This window comes from Diceros bicornis, chromosome 29 (assembly GCF_020826845.1).
Source record: "Diceros bicornis minor isolate mBicDic1 chromosome 29, mDicBic1.mat.cur, whole genome shotgun sequence".
Taxonomy (NCBI): domain Eukaryota; kingdom Metazoa; phylum Chordata; class Mammalia; order Perissodactyla; family Rhinocerotidae; genus Diceros; species Diceros bicornis.
Genome location: NC_080768.1, coordinates 18,001,516 through 18,018,697, shown reverse-complemented (window position 1 = coordinate 18,018,697; position 17,182 = coordinate 18,001,516). Strand labels below are relative to the sequence as shown.

The following is a 17,182-nucleotide window of genomic DNA, read 5'->3' as shown; positions in this document are numbered from 1 at the left end:
ACAGCTCTCCAGCATGCCCTTTGGGGTGTATACGTGTACTACAGTCATAGCTAATGAGCACAAATTCACATGCTTGTCCAGATAATTGCCTCATTCAGATAGAAAGAACAATTTAAGGCTATTTAGAAATCACCAGTACCTCCAGCTAAGGGAATGACTAAGCCCCCGACCTAGTGCAAACTTCTATCACTGCGTTATTGATTCGTTCCCAAATACCAGATGTGTATTTCGATGTTTGGTAAATGTGCCTGTTACTGGATGGAACTGGGGCACATTCAAGTCACTCGACAGCCCTCACTGTGTTTCCACCTAAACATGATGTTGCTTTCCCATTTGCAAGTCTGATGATTTCTGCCATAGTAGATGTGTATGTAGGATCCATATATTAATTGATGAGCTGGGTTCTTGTTTAACCTTCTGGTTATCAGTGACAAGCTCAGAGCTGTCTTTATCAAAATCAGGGTACTCCAGGTAATAATGTTTCTGAATTTCATATGATTGATAAAAATTTTTTGTCAGATTCCCAGTTAGTACACATTTCTTTTGCTAATACTTTTAAAGGGAGTACTTAATCTAACAAATGGTTGTTGGTAGTGATAGAGGTATAAATGCAGAAAAACAAAACCAAATAGAGGTATAAATGTAGTGCCTTAATGACTGTTAATTTTTTTCAGACTGCTGGTCAACCTGTCTGGCATTTAATGCTTTGTCTTCCGTACATGTGTAAAAGTCATCTCATTCAACAAATATTTACTGAGTGTCTCCTGTGTGTCAGGCATTTGTCTAGGCACAGGTGATAAAAATAATGACTAAAACAAGCCATGCTTAAACAGCTTATCTTCTAGTGGGAGAACAGATAAAAGAAAAAGGTTGCAATACGTGCTATAAAGAAAAATCAGTGAGGGGACGAAGTAACAATGCTGAACAGGGAAGTAACAAGCCCTCCCCATCATATTCTCTAAGCAGGGAACATCTGGGTAAAATCTGAATGAATGAATGAATGAATGAATGGAGAAGCTATGAGAATAGCTGGGGGAGGACTGTTCCAGGAGAGGACCCACCAAATACAGTGGTCCTGAGATGAGAATGTCCTCGCCTGATTGAGAAGCAGTGAGGCGGCCCTTGTGGTTGGAGGGCAGGGAGCAAGTTGTAGAGAAAGTAGTGTGTTCTGACACCACCAGCCTGCTTCACTGCAAATAAAATCCATTCATTTCTCCACTTGAAGCCTTGCGTATTGGAAGCTTTAAGATTTCACTATACAAAATAAGGGAGAAATGCATATAGAGGAATGAATATAAAATATGGTAGCTTGGCTGCTTTATTAGTACAGACATAGGAAAGTCCAAGGGGTGGGGGTGAAGACAGTTGTCTAGAGGTTTCCACAGTCTCCTGTATCAGTCCAGGCAGTCAGTCACAGTTTTGGAAGGTGGGGGTGATGCACAGGTAGGATGAGAAAGGTGCTTGAGGTTCTGATGACTGATTAGAACACAGTGAGGGGGGCCGGCCCCGTGGCTTAGTGGTTAAGTGCACGTGCTCTGCTACTGGCGGCCCGGGTTCACATCCCAGGCACGCACCGATGCATCGCTTGTCTGGCCATGCTGAGGCGGCATCCAACATACAGCCACTAGAAGGATGTGCAGCTATGACATACGACTATCTACTGGGGCTTTGGGGAGAAAAAGAGGAGGATTGGCAATAAATGTTAGCTCAGGGCCGGTCTTCCTCAGCGAAAAAAAGAGGAGGATTAGCATGGATGTTAGCTGAGGGCTGATATTCCTCACAAAAAAAAAAAAAAAAAAAACCCACAATGAGAGAGAATCTGGGATCATCAACTCTCATAAATAGGGACAGGCTGGAAATTAGTGTCTGTAAGACCTGGCAGAGGTAGCAGGACCCTGTTTGTGGTCCAGGGTTCAGCTCGGAGCTTCGGGGCCTGGAGAATGCCTGGGCCTCTGCCCTGTTGGCAGACTGAGACACTGCCTTGGGACCTGGTTGCAGAGCCAGGCAGACTTAATGAAAACCAGACTGAGTCCGGCCTCAGAAAAAATCATCGTGGATTTTTGGAAAATGTATTAAAGGGAAGGAAATGAAGGCTGTAGAGGAAGTGTTTACTAGTAATGATGCGGAGAAAGAAGTGCTTGGTTGATCCTCTGGTTTGCAAATCACACTAAGTAATTCTGGTCCATGAAATGCCACGCTCAGTTGCAAGCCTAGAGGCAAACCGAGTTTGAAAAAGCAGTTAAGTGGCAAGTCAGCTTTGCTTTGGGTAAGTGTAATAGTTCATTTGGGGAAAATAAATTCAGTTCTATGACTAGGATAATGGATTCTGGACTCTTGTTGACAAAACAGAAAAGGGATGAAGCACTGATGGATGGAGGGAATCTGAGGACCCTCACACTGCCTGATCTATCCAAAAAGATAGTAAACCGTGAAACTGTAGTAAACTGCTGGTTTCTTCAGGAAGATTTCAATCAATGGTACTAACATTGTGGAGTTGCATTTGCAGCTAAGTACATGTATATAATAGGCTGCAAAAGGTCCAAAGAAAAGCAACTAAAACAATCTATCCTAGAGAAGAGTTTCTGAGCCTCAGCACTGTTGACATTTTGGACCAAAAACTTCTTTGTTGTGGGGGCTGCCTGTGTATTATAGGATGTTTAGCAGCATCCCAGGTCTCTACCCACTAGATGTCAGTAGCACCCTCTCCCAGCAAGTAGTGATAACCAAAAATGTCTCCAGACATTGCTGAATGTCCCCTTCTGGGAAAAATTGCCCCTAGTTGAGAACCACTGACCTAGAGAATAAATTGACTTGAAAAAGGTTGAGAAGGGAATATTATTGACATCTTCAAAACTTTTCAAGTGGGACAGATTATACCAAGCTTATTCATCAATTCCCTGAATATTTAAAATAAGGAATACTCTCTTGAAGCTTGTTCAGTTTTCCTAGTGATTTAAAATCTGTCCTTTCATAATGAATAAGAATCCTGCGAGTTTGCAAGTGATAAATGCTAAAAATATAAAATATGGGCCAAAGGGTTTTTGAGGAACCTTGGAAAATAATTAACTGCTTTATGGAAGGATAACCATATCCTTCCCCAACACATTCCTGGTTCAGCCCGTAGAGAGTGAGTTTTGGCTTTAGGTGCAGAGTGATATTTTTTCTGTTTCTTGCTTTTCATAATTTATGGATACAACTCTGAAAAATCTGCCTTATTTTAGTGGATAAAAATGGAACAAGTTGAAAAACGAAACAAGTTGAATGAAACAAGTTCCATTCACATGTTAATAACTCCTGAATTTCTGTTTAATTTCAGAATATAATCTTTAAAGATATCTTTATTTGTTTCTGTATATCCAACTAGTACTTCTGCCAGTCCTTATATTTTTCTCTAACATGCTTTTTTTCCCCTCCTCCCAGGAAATATTGGAAATTCTTTTACAATTGATCCCATCTTGGGCTCTATAAAAACTGCCAAAGAATTAGATCGAAGTAACCAAGTGGAATATGATTTAATGGTAAAAGCTACAGATAAAGGCAATCCACCAATGAGTGAAATAACTTCTGTGCATATCTTTGTCACAATTGCTGACAATGCCTCTCCAAAGTTTACATCAAAAGAATATTCTGTTGAAATTAGCGAAACTATCAGCATTGGGAGTTTTGTCGGAATGGTTACAGCCCATAGTCAGTCATCAGTGGTCTATGAAATAAAAGATGGAAATATAGCTGATGCTTTTGATATTAATCCACATTCTGGAAGTATCATCACTCAGAAAGCCCTGGATTTTGAAACTTTGCCCATTTATACATTGATAATACAAGGAACTAACATGGCTGGTTTGTCTACTAATACAACTGTTCTAGTGCATCTACAGGACGAAAATGACAACTTGCCAGTTTTTATGCAGGCTGAATATACAGGACTCATTAGCGAATCAGCTTCAATTAACAGTGTGGTCCTAACAGACAGGAATGTCCCATTAGTGATTCGAGCAACTGATGCTGATAAAGAATCAAATGCTTTGCTTGTTTATCACATTGTTGAACCATCTATACACAAATATTTTGCTATTGATTCTAGTACTGGTGCTATTCATACAGTACTAAGTTTAGACTATGAAGAAACCAGTACTTTTCACTTTACTGTCCAAGTGCATGACATGGGAACACCACGTTTATTTGCTGAATATGCAGCTAATGTGACTATACATGTAATTGACATTAATGACTGCCCTCCTGTGTTCTCCAAATCGTTATATGAAGCCTCTCTTTTGTTACCAACGTACAAAGGAGTAAAAGTCATCACAGTGAATGCTACAGATGCTGATTCAAGTGCGTTCTCACAGTTAATGTACTCCATCACGGAAGGCAACATCGGGGAGAAGTTTTCCATGGACTCCAGGACTGGTACCATAACTGTGCAGAACACAACTCAGTTAAGGAGCCGCTATGAGCTAACCATTAGAGCTTCTGATGGCAGATTTGCAAGCTTAACCTCTGTGAAAATTAATGTGAAAGAAAGCAAAGAAAGTCAACTAAAGTTTACCCGAGATTTCTACTCTGCAGTCGTGAAAGAGAATTCCACGGAAGCCAGAACATTAGCTGTCATTACTGCTATTGGAAATCCAATCAACGAGCCTTTGTTTTATCAGATCCTCAACCCAGATCGCAGATTTAAGATAAGCCGCACCTCAGGAGTTCTGTCCACCACTGGGATACCATTTGATCGGGAACAGCAGGAGGCATTTGACGTGGTGGTGGAAGTGACACAAGAACAGAAGCCTTCAGCGGTGGCCCACGTTGTTGTGAAGGTCATCATAGAAGACCAGAATGATAATGCACCGGTGTTCGTCAACCTTCCCTACTACGCTGTTGTTAAAGTGGATACTGGGGTAGGCCACATTATTCGCTATGTGACTGCCGTGGACAGAGATAGTGGCAGAAACGGGGAAGTGCATTATTATCTTAAGGAACATCACGAACACTTTCAAATTGGATCCTCAGGTGAGATTTCACTGAAAAAACAATTTGAACCTGACACCTTGAATAAAGAGTATCTCGTCACAGTGGTTGCAAAAGATGGAGGAAACCCAGCTTTTTCGGCTGAAGTGATAGTTCCAATCACTGTGATGAATAAAGCCATGCCTGTGTTTGAAAAACCTTTTTACAGTGCAGAGATTCCAGAGAATATCCAGATGCACAGTCCAGTTGTCCACGTACAAGCCAACAGCCCAGAAGGATTGAAAGTGTTCTACAGCATCACAGATGGAGATCCTTTTAGCCAGTTTACTATTAACTTCAACACTGGAGTTATAAATGTCATAGCTCCTCTGGATTTTGAGTCCCACCCAGCGTATAAACTGAGCATACGAGCAACTGACTCCTTGACTGGTGCTCATGCTGAAGTATTTGTCGACATAATAGTGGAAGACATCAATGATAACCCTCCTGTGTTTGTTCACCAGTCTTATGCTGCAACCCTTTCTGAGGCATCTGTCATTGGAATGTCTGTCGTTCAAGTTAGAGCCACAGATCCTGATTCAGAACCAAATAGAGGAGTTTCCTACCATATGTTTGGGAATCACAGCAAGAGTCATGATCATTTTCACATAGATAGCAGCACTGGTCTCATATCACTAGTCAGAACTTTGGACTATGAACAGTTCCAGCAGCACAAGATTTTTGTAAGGGCTGTTGATGGTGGCATGCCCCCGCTGAGCAGTGAGGTGATTGTCACAGTGGATGTCACTGACCTCAATGATAATCCCCCACTATTTGACCAACAGATTTATGAAGCCAAAATTAGCGAGCATGCCACTCATGGGCATTTTGTGACCTGTGTAAAAGCCTATGATGCAGACAGTTCAGACATAGACAAATTGGAATATTCCATTCTGTCTGGCAACGATCATAAGAATTTTGTCATCGACAGTGAAACGGGGATTATCACGCTCTCAAACCTGCGCCGGCACACCTTGAAGTCATTTTATATTCTTAACATTTCTGTTTCTGATGGGGTTTTTAGAAGTTCAGCTCAGGTTCATGTAACTGTAATTGGAGGCAATTTGCACAGTCCTGTTTTTCTTCAGAACGAATATGAAGTGGAGCTAGCTGAAAACGCTCCCATGCACACCCTGGTGACTGAGGTTAAAGCAACTGATGGGGATTCTGGTATTTACGGGGACATCACTTACCATGTTGTAAATGATTTTGCCAAAGACAGATTTTACACAAATGAGAGAGGACAGATATTTACTTTGGAAAAACTTGATCGAGAAACCCCAGCGGAGAAAGTTATCGCAGTTCGTTTAATGGCTAAGGATGCTGGAGGAAAAGTTGCTTTCTGCACCATTAATGTCATCCTTACAGATGACAATGATAATGCACCACAATTTCGAGCAACCAAATATGAAGTGAACATTGGATCCAGTGCCCCCAAAGGGACATCAGTCATTAAAGTTCTTGCAAGTGATGCTGATGAGGGATCCAATGCTGATGTCACCTATGCCATTGAAGCAGATTCTGAAAGTGTTAAAGAGAATTTGGAAATTAACAAACTGTCTGGTGTAATTACTACAAAGGAGAGTTTAATTGGCTTAGAAAATGAATTCTTCACTTTCTTTGTTAGAGCTGTGGATAATGGGTCTCCACCCAAAGAATCTGTGGTTCCTGTCTATGTTAAAATACTTCCACCAGAAATGCAGCTTCCAAAATTTTCAGAACCATTTTATACCTACACAGTTTCAGAAGACATGCCTATTGGAACAGAAATAGATCTCATCCGAGCAGAACATAGTGGGACTGTTGTTTATAGCCTGGTCAAAGGGAATACTCCCGAAAGTAATAGGGATGAGTTCTTTGTGATCGACAGACAGAGTGGAAGACTGAAACTGGAGAAGAGTCTTGATCATGAGACAACTAAGTGGTATCAGTTTTCCATACTTGCCAGGTGCACTCATGATGACTATGAGGTGGTGGCTTTTGTAGATGTCAGTATCCAAGTGAAAGATGCAAATGATAACAGCCCCGTCTTGGAGTCTAATCCGTATGAGGCCTTTATTGTTGAAAACCTGCCAGGGGGAAGTAGAGTCATCCAGATCAGGGCATCTGATCTAGATTCAGGAACCAATGGCCAAGTTATGTATAGTCTAGATCAGTCACAAAGTGTAGAAGTCATTGAATCTTTTGCCATTAACATGGAAACAGGCTGGATTACAACCCTAAAGGAACTTGACCATGAAAGGAGAGAGAATTACCAGATTAAAGTGGTTGCATCAGATTTTGGTGAAAAGGTTCAGCTGTCCTCCACAGCCATTGTGGATGTTACTGTCACCGATGTCAACGATAGTCCCCCACGATTCACGGCAGAGATTTATAAAGGGACTGTGAGTGAAGATGACCCACCAGGTGGTGTAGTAGCCATCTTAAGTACCACGGATGCGGATTCTGAAGAGATTAACAGACAAGTTACATATTATATAACAGGTAAAAAATTTTAAGCGATTAAAATTACGCTTAACAGGTAAAAAAATTGTATTAGAAGTATAAATTCTGAGATACATATTTTATGCAAATCAGGAGTTAAAGGGATGGTTTTAGTTAAGTATATCTAAAATAAGTAGAAATAACATCTCTTAAGCTACATTTCACATCATTTACCTGTGCAAAGCTAACAGTTGTTTCATTAGACTGTTTTTGATTTTTATGACTCATTCTGTGGAATTTTATACTTAACATATAATAAATATAATTAAAAAGAAAAAAACTATAGTTTCAGTATACGCTATTATTTAGTAGTCTGTATTTTATTTGGCTTAATGCTGTGTTTAAATACACATTTTAATGCTGGGGTTTTTTTTGGTTTTTTTTTTTGATAAATGGGGAATCTGATATACCAAATTTTAAATGTAATTATTTTTTAAAAAAACATAATTCTTTTAAACCATAACATTATATATCTTTGTACAATTTGTATCTGCTGTTACTTACTTCTTTCCTTATTTCAACAAATTTGACTGTCATCTTCCTCCATTGATTTGATAGGAGGGGATCCTTTGGGGCAGTTCGCTGTTGAAAATATACAGAATGAGTGGAAAGTATATGTGAAGAAACCTCTAGACAGGGAAAAGAGGGACAATTATCTTCTGACTATCACAGCCACTGATGGGACCTTCTCATCAAAAGCTATAGTTGAAGTGAAAGTTCTTGATGCAAATGACAACAGTCCAGTTTGTGAAAAGGTAGGCTACTCTTTCTTTAAATTTATATATTATGCATTCAGATTTCTTTCTTAAACCTTTCAGTAGGACTGTCATGTGGTGCCATGGTGTAATTCAAATGTGTTTCGTATTATAATCTCTTACATTTAAGCAGAGGCGAGTGTTAAATGGGGCAGGAGTTGGTTAAGCTTCAGAACTGTTTTGGGGAATGCTAAGTCGCTTAAAAACCTCGTTCAACAATACTGTCAATTAGGGCCAGGCTTACAGTTGTGTTTAACTCTAAAAATGCTCTGTGAAGTGTTCAGGAAGGGATCCCCTTCATTTAGGGATGAGGTTATTTTGGGGGAACTATCTGGCCAGCAGTTCTTTATACAAAGCTCTGTTTGGCTTGAACAGCCCATTCTTGGGACACTTGCTCTTCTACATACGAGAGAAACTAAGAGGTAACGATGTGGCTCCCGCACCTGTGGAACCCACCACTTAATATTATTGAGAAGAGATATGCCAGAGGAGAGCTGTTCCCATCGAGGCTGCAAGATGAGGACTTGAGCAGGGGAGGTCACGGAGGTGGAGGATAAGGAAGTGCTCAGCCTTTGGGAGGTGCTGATTAGATAATCGAGTAGAAGTGAAAGGGCAGTGGGCTTGAGGGTCAGCTGGATTCTAGAGGCTGTGATGGTCTGTCCAGGGAATGGGACTCTATCCTAGAGAAAATAGAGACTCTTTGAATCGTTTTATATTTGAAAGGTGGAGATGACAGGAACAGAGAGTTCCTCAAGATGAGTTTGGTAGTATTGTGTCCATTTAGATGAGGAAGATTGAAAGCAAGGAGATAATGGAGAGTAGGCAGAGGTGGCAGAAGGAATGAAAGGACAAGAGACACTACAAAGGAAGAACTGGTAGCAGTTGGTCCTGCCTGGCTGTGACAGCCCGGCAAGCGTGTTAAGTCAAGATCGACTTGAATGCTTCCTGCAGGAGTGACGGAGAGGAAGACCAGAGACAAGCCTGGAGGGGGAATTGGTTTTAGAGGAAGCATGTTGAGTTCCATTTCAGATTTGTTGAGTTTAAGGTAATGGGACATTCGGTTGAATGTGTTTTTTAGGCATTTAGAGATGGTGAGATTGAGGGTGGGTATTAGGGAAGACTGTGTAAACTTGGCAGTTTTCTGGATAACTGATAATTGAATTCATTTGAAAGGATAACAACAAAAAGGGAAAAAGAGTAGAGTTAGGTATTTCCCCAGGGAGAAGGGAGGACGGGAACACAGATAATCAGTGCAGTGTTATTGAGAGCGAAGGAGGAGAGAATTTTTAGGAGGCGGGATGGCAAGCAGAATTGTGATAGAGCTAAAAAGATGACTGAGGTGTGGAACAGACAGTTTGGTTTCTCTGACCGGCTTGGAGATGGCGGTCTCCGTATCATGAAGTAGGTGGACGCCTGATTGCAGGAGGTTAAAGAGTGTGCCTTAATGAGGACATCGGTTTGGCCCTTGAAGGAAATGGAGAATACAAGGAAGGAAGAAGAGTGTGGTAGGTTAAGGGGAGGCTGCCTGGAGGGGTGGGTGATTTTGAAGAGGGACGGAGGAGTTGGAGAACGCTGCAGTGGGCATGAGAGGTGCCGGAGCTGTGGAAAGGAGCAGAGCTGTTCTCCGGGAAAAGGATGATTACAGTCAGTCTGGAGGGAAGTGGAACTTCTGAGGGATGAGGAGTTAATGCGAACCCATGTTTGTGCTTTTTGGTGACAGTATTTTTTTGGGGGGGAGGGATAATTTATGTGTGTGTGCATATATGTAAATATATCTCATAGAAGCTAAATGTGTGAGTTTTGTTGTTTTCTAACACTTTCGTATTATTTGGATGTCATATCCTATCATCTTTGGGAGTAGTGAAGCTGAACGCTGAAGTTACACTGGGTCATTGGAAATCATCAGTATTGCAAAATATCCTGTCGCATGAGTCATGCAATGTAGTCACCTAAAATTGAGCTCATATTAAGAGAATGAATTCAATAAAATCTTATCTGTTTGTCTTATGTTTTAGTTTATGGCATGGATTTCTAAATAATTGAAAGTGGAAACAGCTGTTTGTTATGTTTGCGAGTTGGGTCAGGTTTGAAGAGAGATGGGATGGAGCAGGGTAATAGAAGAGCATCACTTACTCCCCGCTGCCCCCCTCGGCCTTGGGGAACCTTTCTTTTCTCCCATGACACAAGAATCGCTTCTGGGGCCGGCCGGGGGGCCTAATGGTTAAGTTCGCACGCTCCACTTCAGTGGCCTGGGGTTCGCTGGTTCGGATCCTGGGCGCGGACCTACTCGCTGCTCATCAAGCCATGCTGAGGCAGCGTCCTACAAAGAAGAACTATAAGGACCTACAAGTATGTAGTGGGGCTTTAAAAAAAAAAAAAAAATTGCTTCTCTCTCAATTACAGTTATTTGGTTATGTGTTAAGAACGATTGCAAACAATAAATTCCTGTATTGGAAATAAGTAGATATGATGTAACAAGCATTTATTCTCTCTGATTTTTAGGTAAACATGGAGCACTACTTATATTTTCTCATAAGAATTTAAATCAAATGTGAAACCAACTCAAAGGCACAAAGTATTCAGAATTCTGTAGGTTGAAGGTCAGGTCAGACCCAGGGATACAGAGTTGTTAACTGTTACATAGCTCCTCCTCCTTTCAAATTGTTTCATAAGAAAAATGGTTTTAAAAACTCCTTGGATTTTAACGTTAGTCATTTCCTGTGTTTTCTATAGCCAGGTGAAATGATTTCTTTTCCATTATTACCTTGGCAGTCATGTTAACCGTTAATGTTTTATATTAACAATATTGTTTAAAATCTTTGTAGACTTTATATTCAGACACGATTCCAGAAGATGCCTTTCCTGGGAAATTGATCATGCAGGTCTCTGCTACAGATGCAGATATCCGTTCCAACGCTGAAATTACTTACACATTGTTTGGTCCAGGTGCAGAAAAATTCAAACTGAATCCAGATACAGGTAATGATGGTGTTTGGGGCAAAATTAATTGTGTTCCAACAAAATCATATGTGGGTGGTTTTAGATCACACACAAAGTCTGAAATTACATTTTGTTCTTGTAAAATTTACTCTAATGCTAGAAAATTGGCATCTTTTAGAAATCTGAACAGCAATTTAATGTGTAAAATTGGAGATGAGATAAAAGAATTAACAGCAACAATATCACCTACTTTAAAAGTTTTAGAGGATTTAAAATTTAGTTGTTTATATCAACTTTTTTAAAAAAATCAGAAGTTAAAGTATATCTCAAACTTTCTGCTTTATCCATTTTATATATAGCTTGTTTTCCTAAATTCGTGACCATAAATTTATACTTCAGTGTATTCATTAAAATGATTCATGGCATTATATTCAGCTTTAAATTGCTAGAATTGTTTTCCTCTTATAATTTGTATCTTGTTAAAATTAGGGTCAAATAACAGTTTTATATTAAGCACCCCCCTGCCCCAAATAATTGGAACATATGAATCTAATTTTTGAATCAATTAAAAAAATTTTTCTTAATTTGGTAAATTAGGGAGCTGTTTTGCTTTTGTGACACTATATATAATGCAAGAGGCCCTAGCCTCAAGATCTTTATGACTTAAAGAGCCAGCACCTGGCAGAGTTTGAAAACCTGGACCTCATTGTGCTCACACAGCTGTTGACTCCATCGTGGATGAAATTGTTCTCCCAAAGAAAGGCTATCACTCAGATTTTGTAACTGTGGGAGAAGAGGGGAAGAAATAAGATGCGCTATTGCAGTTCACGTCTTAAATTTCAAGTGAGTCCATTTGTTTTTGTTTGTTGGTTTTTAGGTGAACTGAAAACATTAGTTCCTCTTGATCGCGAGGAGCAAGCTGTTTATAATCTGCTCGTCAAGGCCACAGATGGAGGGGGCAGATTCTGTCAAGCGAATATTGTGCTCACGTTAGAAGATGTGAATGATAACACCCCTGAGTTCTCTGCTGATCCTTACACCATTACGGTGTTTGAAAACACAGAGCCTGGGACGCTGTTGACAAGGGTGCAGGCCACCGATGCTGATGCAGGTATTGTCCTCAGGATGCTTTTGCCTTCAAGCTATGCGCTAAGACCGTAGGAACCTCTGTTTTAAAACACATCCCAAATTCAGCCTGTTTAATACTTACCTTACCTCATGTGTGTTGAATAACTCATCATTGTTGTGTTAATTCCTTAGCATTAAAAATAGAATGAAATCTATAGAATCATGAATTCATTTTTAATGAATATTTGAAATCTCAAAATTGTGCCCAGTGAACTTACTGTTATAAAGTATCTCTGATGTCCCTGAAATTCTGGATTGTGACTGTGTTAACTGATCCTATATCCCATTGAATTAAAGAGTCAAGTGTTATTTTGTGAACAAACCATTAGTGATTTAAAAGGATTTTAGTATCATAGGAACATACCAGAAGCAAATGCTTATATTGCTATAGTTTTACAGACCTTTCAAAATTTTGATGGAGAAAATAAGACTCTAGGATATATATACATAGCACTTTGATAGCAGAGAACAAAAATAATTTCTTCAGTTGTGCTAAAACTGAAGAATTAGAAGAATAGCAAAAATGTTACTTTTCAAATAAATCTTTGTCACTGAAGATAAATAATAAATAGACTTCATTTTAAAAGATCTGGTGGGTATTATAGCATATGTTCCTATATAACAGTCTTAAAAAGCCAGATAGCTATGAAATTATATTCATATTTGTTTTAACTCAGTAAAATTATTAATCTAAAAGTTTACTTTTTTAAGATCATAGTCATAAGAATTTTTAAATAATGTATATTAGCATATTTCCTCTTTAGTATGCTACGTGTTTTTTCAAAAAAAAATGTATTTAAATTTCTTGAAATAAAACGTTCTGATGTGATGTCTTGTCTTGACAGGATTAAATCGGAAGATAACCTACTCTCTGATTAACTCTGCTGATGGGCAGTTCTCCATTAATGAATTATCTGGAATCATTCAGCTAGAAAAGCCTTTGGATAGAGAACTACAGGCGGTCTATACCCTTACTTTGAAAGCTGTAGATCAAGGTTTGCCAAGGAGGTTGACAGCTGTAGGCACTGTTGTTGTATCAGTTTTGGATATAAATGACAACCCACCCGTGTTTGAATACCGTGAGTACGGTGCCACAGTGTCTGAGGACATTCTCATTGGAACAGAAGTTCTTCAAGTGTATGCGGCAAGTCGGGATATTGAAGCAAATGCAGAAATCACCTACTCAATAATAAGTGGAAATGAACATGGAAAGTTCAGCATAGATTCTAAAACAGGTAACCAACCATGGAAATGAGAAGAAGCCCTTTATTCTGCCAAAAAGGCTAGATTGCCCAGCACTTTTCCTGATACAAAGTGACAGATCATAAATTGTCAGTAGATAGTCTAAAGAGATAAAATTCAAGTTTTCTTTGTGTTTTTGTTTTAAGTGGGATTCAAAGTGGTTTGGAAGACTTCAAACTATAGTTCTACGTAATAAAATACATTTCTGGCATATCTGTTATATCTGTAAGCAAATTAACTTTAAATAGAAAATTCTAGTATCACTCTAGTAGTTTAATAAAGATAGAAGATTTGGTAAATTCATATAAAGAGTGGAGGGTCATAGAGAATCTTGCGTATTGGCTCCGTTTTATCCCCTGTAATGAACCCATGTGAAGTAGTTTCCCCAGTGAAACAGTAGTTTCCCCCTCTCTAGTCTTAGTTTCTGTAGGGGGCGTCTGATAATTCATTAAATTGACTTCTTTATTATGCTGCTTCTGTATAACAGTTGAAGGACTTTGAGTTACACTGAATGACTGCCTGCAAGGTAAAGTCATAGGAACTATATACTCCTGCTGCATAAATATAAAAATATAATCATTTTTATAATGAGGATGTGGGTAGTATTGACTGGAAAAGCAATTTAAATATCACAAAGGATATCAGAAAATAATTAAGAGAAATAAAGATCCAGGGATGAGCAAATTCTTAATTTTTAATTGTTGAATTAAGAAATTAGAAAACATACATAAATGGTGAGTAAACTTTTGAAAACATACATAAATGGTAAGTAAACTTTTGAAGTAAAAATTAAATTTGTTTAAAAGTGTTGTCTTTTCCAGTAGTAGTAGGAGAAATGGGTGGCATATTAAAGTACTGGAAGTAATTTTGATTTTCTCTACAGGGGCCATATTTATCATTGAGAATCTGGATTATGAAAGCTCTCATGAGTATTACCTGACTATCGAAGCCACTGATGGAGGCACGCCTTCGTTAAGTGATGTTGCCACCGTGAATGTTAACGTCACGGATATCAATGATAACACCCCAGTGTTCAGCCAGGACACCTACACAGCCGTGATCAGTGAAGATGCTATTCTTGAGCAGTCTGTCATTACGGTGTGTATCTTTTCCCCTACAGTTTTCTTCGTCGGATCTTTGCAAGAGTTTTTAGTAAGATTGATCCAGTTTTTGTAGTGGCCTTACTTGCCAATGGGTTGAAGATGTAGAAATGTCTTTTGTTAGCCCAATCAATTACTATTATGAATAATTGCCTTAAAACAGCTAGCTGTGGATATCAGAAATTTGCTTAGTAGATTTCTATCCCTTGCTTAGCTATCTCCTAAGCAGGAGTGTGATATTTTCTAGGTTATGGCTGATGATGCTGATGGACCTTCAAACAGCCACATCCACTATTCAATTATAGATGGCAATCAAGGAAGTCCATTTACCATTGACCCTGCCAGGGGAGAAGTGAAGGTCACCAAACTTCTAGACCGGGAAACAGTAAGTGAAAAAGTTGGGCTTAAATTGTTCACAAATGACCACTTAGTAAATAGAAGTGCCTTGTATTCATATCTGCCAGACGTGATGAGAGTACGAAAAGGGCAGAACCAGCCTGTTCTCAGGAACTGACAAGCAAGATACAAACACTTGAAAAGCAATTACGGTATGAAAATCTCAAGAATATGAGAGATGTGTCTCATACTGATATGAAGTTTGGATGAGAAAAGTTTGTCGTCAGGAAGAAATTACTGTTGACCCTGGTGTTTTGAGACAGTTCATGGGTTTTAAATAATAGCAAAGGTTTGGAAAACCATAGGTGTTGAGAGAAGGGAATTCACTGTGAGGAACTGTGCAGAGAAAAGAAGACATGGGATGAGTTTAGGTGATTTACTCAGTTGTCCTGGAGTAGAGTAACCATACAAAGAAGCACAGGAGATGAGATAGAAAGTTGTTTTAGGAACAGTTTGGGACCACATACAGAGTTGGGATGAGAAGTTTAGACTCGATGCTGCAGGCATTGGAGAGTTACTGAATATTTGTGAGCTTAGGTATAACAATAGGAGAGATTTTTTGAAGAAGAGTTCTACAGTAGGTCCGCATGTTGTTTAGAGTAGTGAGTGACCAGGGAGGTGGGAAGACCAATGACAGTTAATCAGTTATGAGGCAGCAGGGGCCTGAATTGGGAAAGTAACAGTGACAACTGAGTGAAAAGACGAGTGCAGAAACTTCGTAAAGGAAAAGTTAGATCCACAGGTATGGCCATCCATGGAAAGCAGTGGTGTCAGAGATGACTCAGTTTTTTTCGGTCTTGCTGTGACTGGGTAGTGCCATTAAAGAAGAGCAGAGGCGTCGTGAGAGGTCCTAAACTTAGTGCTGGGAGAGGCTGTTGAATGTGGGTTTTGATACGCTGATTTTTAGAGGAACATGACATTTAGTAAAATTTTTCAGCCAGTATTTGGAGATTTTAGTCAAATTGAAGAGACTTCAAAGCTGGAAGTATAGCTTATGGCACAGGCCTCTGGAGATGATCTGAGGTATTCAGATAAATGAGAGCAAATAAGGAGAAGCAAACTAGGCTGAGCATCCCTTGATCCGTTCGTCCCTCCATCCGTCCATCCAGCCGTACACCCACGTATCCACTCATCCACTCACAGTTATGGACAGAAAGGGAGCTGCCTCAGAGAGGTTGTGAAGGAGAAGTGGAAGAAACCTTGGTTTTGGAATTAGAAGGACATTGGTGATAATAAAGAATAATTTCAGAAGATTAATGGGTAAATCTAAGACTAGAGGAATTTGGGGAGATAGTGATGAAATATCTCACTAAAGTCTCAATTCTTTTCTTTCTTTCTTTTTTTTTTTTTTTGAGGAAGATCGGCCCTGAGCTAACATCTGCCAATCCTCCTCTTTTTGCTGAGGAAGACTGGCCCTGGGCTAACATCCGTGCCCATCTTCCTCCACTTTATATGGGATGCCGCCACAGCATGGCTAGACAAGCGGTGTGTCAATGTGCGCCCGGGATCCGAACCAGGGAACCCCGGGCCGCCGCAACAGAGCTCTCGCACTTAACCGCTTGCACCACCAAGCCGACCCCAAAGCCTTAATTCTTGAATTCCTCTTCCACTTGTTGTTTTTGGGCAGGGACTTTCCAAGAGTTTAGGAAGCACAACTGTCATGCTTAAGATTGCGCTACTGCTGGGCAGAACAAAATTTAGTATTTTTCACTGAAGAACTGCTCAGATCCTTTAATATACTAATGTCCATTATAAGATAGCAAAAGAGATAGCCTGTGGTGTTCCCCGAGCCAATTGGCCCTTTTTGTTGGAGCGTCTTGCAGGACTAATATTCCGCAGAACATACACTGAGATTTAGCCAGATTTCTGGCTTTTTCCACCTCTCCTTCTGGAAGAGAGAGCTTCACAGGGAACTGCCCTGGAAAAGAAGCTCCCGCGCTGGATGCAATTTCTTTTGCAGGAAGTCACGGAGAGATAATCCTGGGAGATTTAGACAGTTGACTACAATCCAAGTGTAAAATTGATGGGGAAGGGTGATCTGAAGAGTCTGAGGCGTTGAAATGAGTAAGCACTCAGGGTGGGAAACAACTTAATGTCTGTCTGCTTCTGGCTCAGAGTCACACACTTGGTCCT

The 17,182-nt window shown here is 39.8% G+C and overlaps 1 protein-coding gene across 4 annotated transcripts in view; it reads left to right on the top strand.

Moving 5' to 3' along the window:
• Positions 1 to 17,182, top strand: part of FAT1 (FAT atypical cadherin 1) — a 131,826-nt gene that overhangs the window by 95,561 nt on the left and 19,083 nt on the right. For all 4 annotated transcript variants that reach the window (XM_058525019.1, XM_058525020.1, XM_058525021.1 and 1 more), the window contains 7 exons: positions 3,421 to 7,488; positions 8,047 to 8,243; positions 11,069 to 11,222; positions 12,061 to 12,294; positions 13,157 to 13,546; positions 14,437 to 14,651; positions 14,901 to 15,038. In XM_058525019.1, coding sequence (XP_058381002.1) covers positions 3,421 to 7,488; positions 8,047 to 8,243; positions 11,069 to 11,222; positions 12,061 to 12,294; positions 13,157 to 13,546; positions 14,437 to 14,651; positions 14,901 to 15,038 — 5,396 coding nt within the window. The remainder of the gene's footprint in view (positions 1 to 3,420; positions 7,489 to 8,046; positions 8,244 to 11,068; positions 11,223 to 12,060; positions 12,295 to 13,156; positions 13,547 to 14,436; positions 14,652 to 14,900; positions 15,039 to 17,182) is intronic.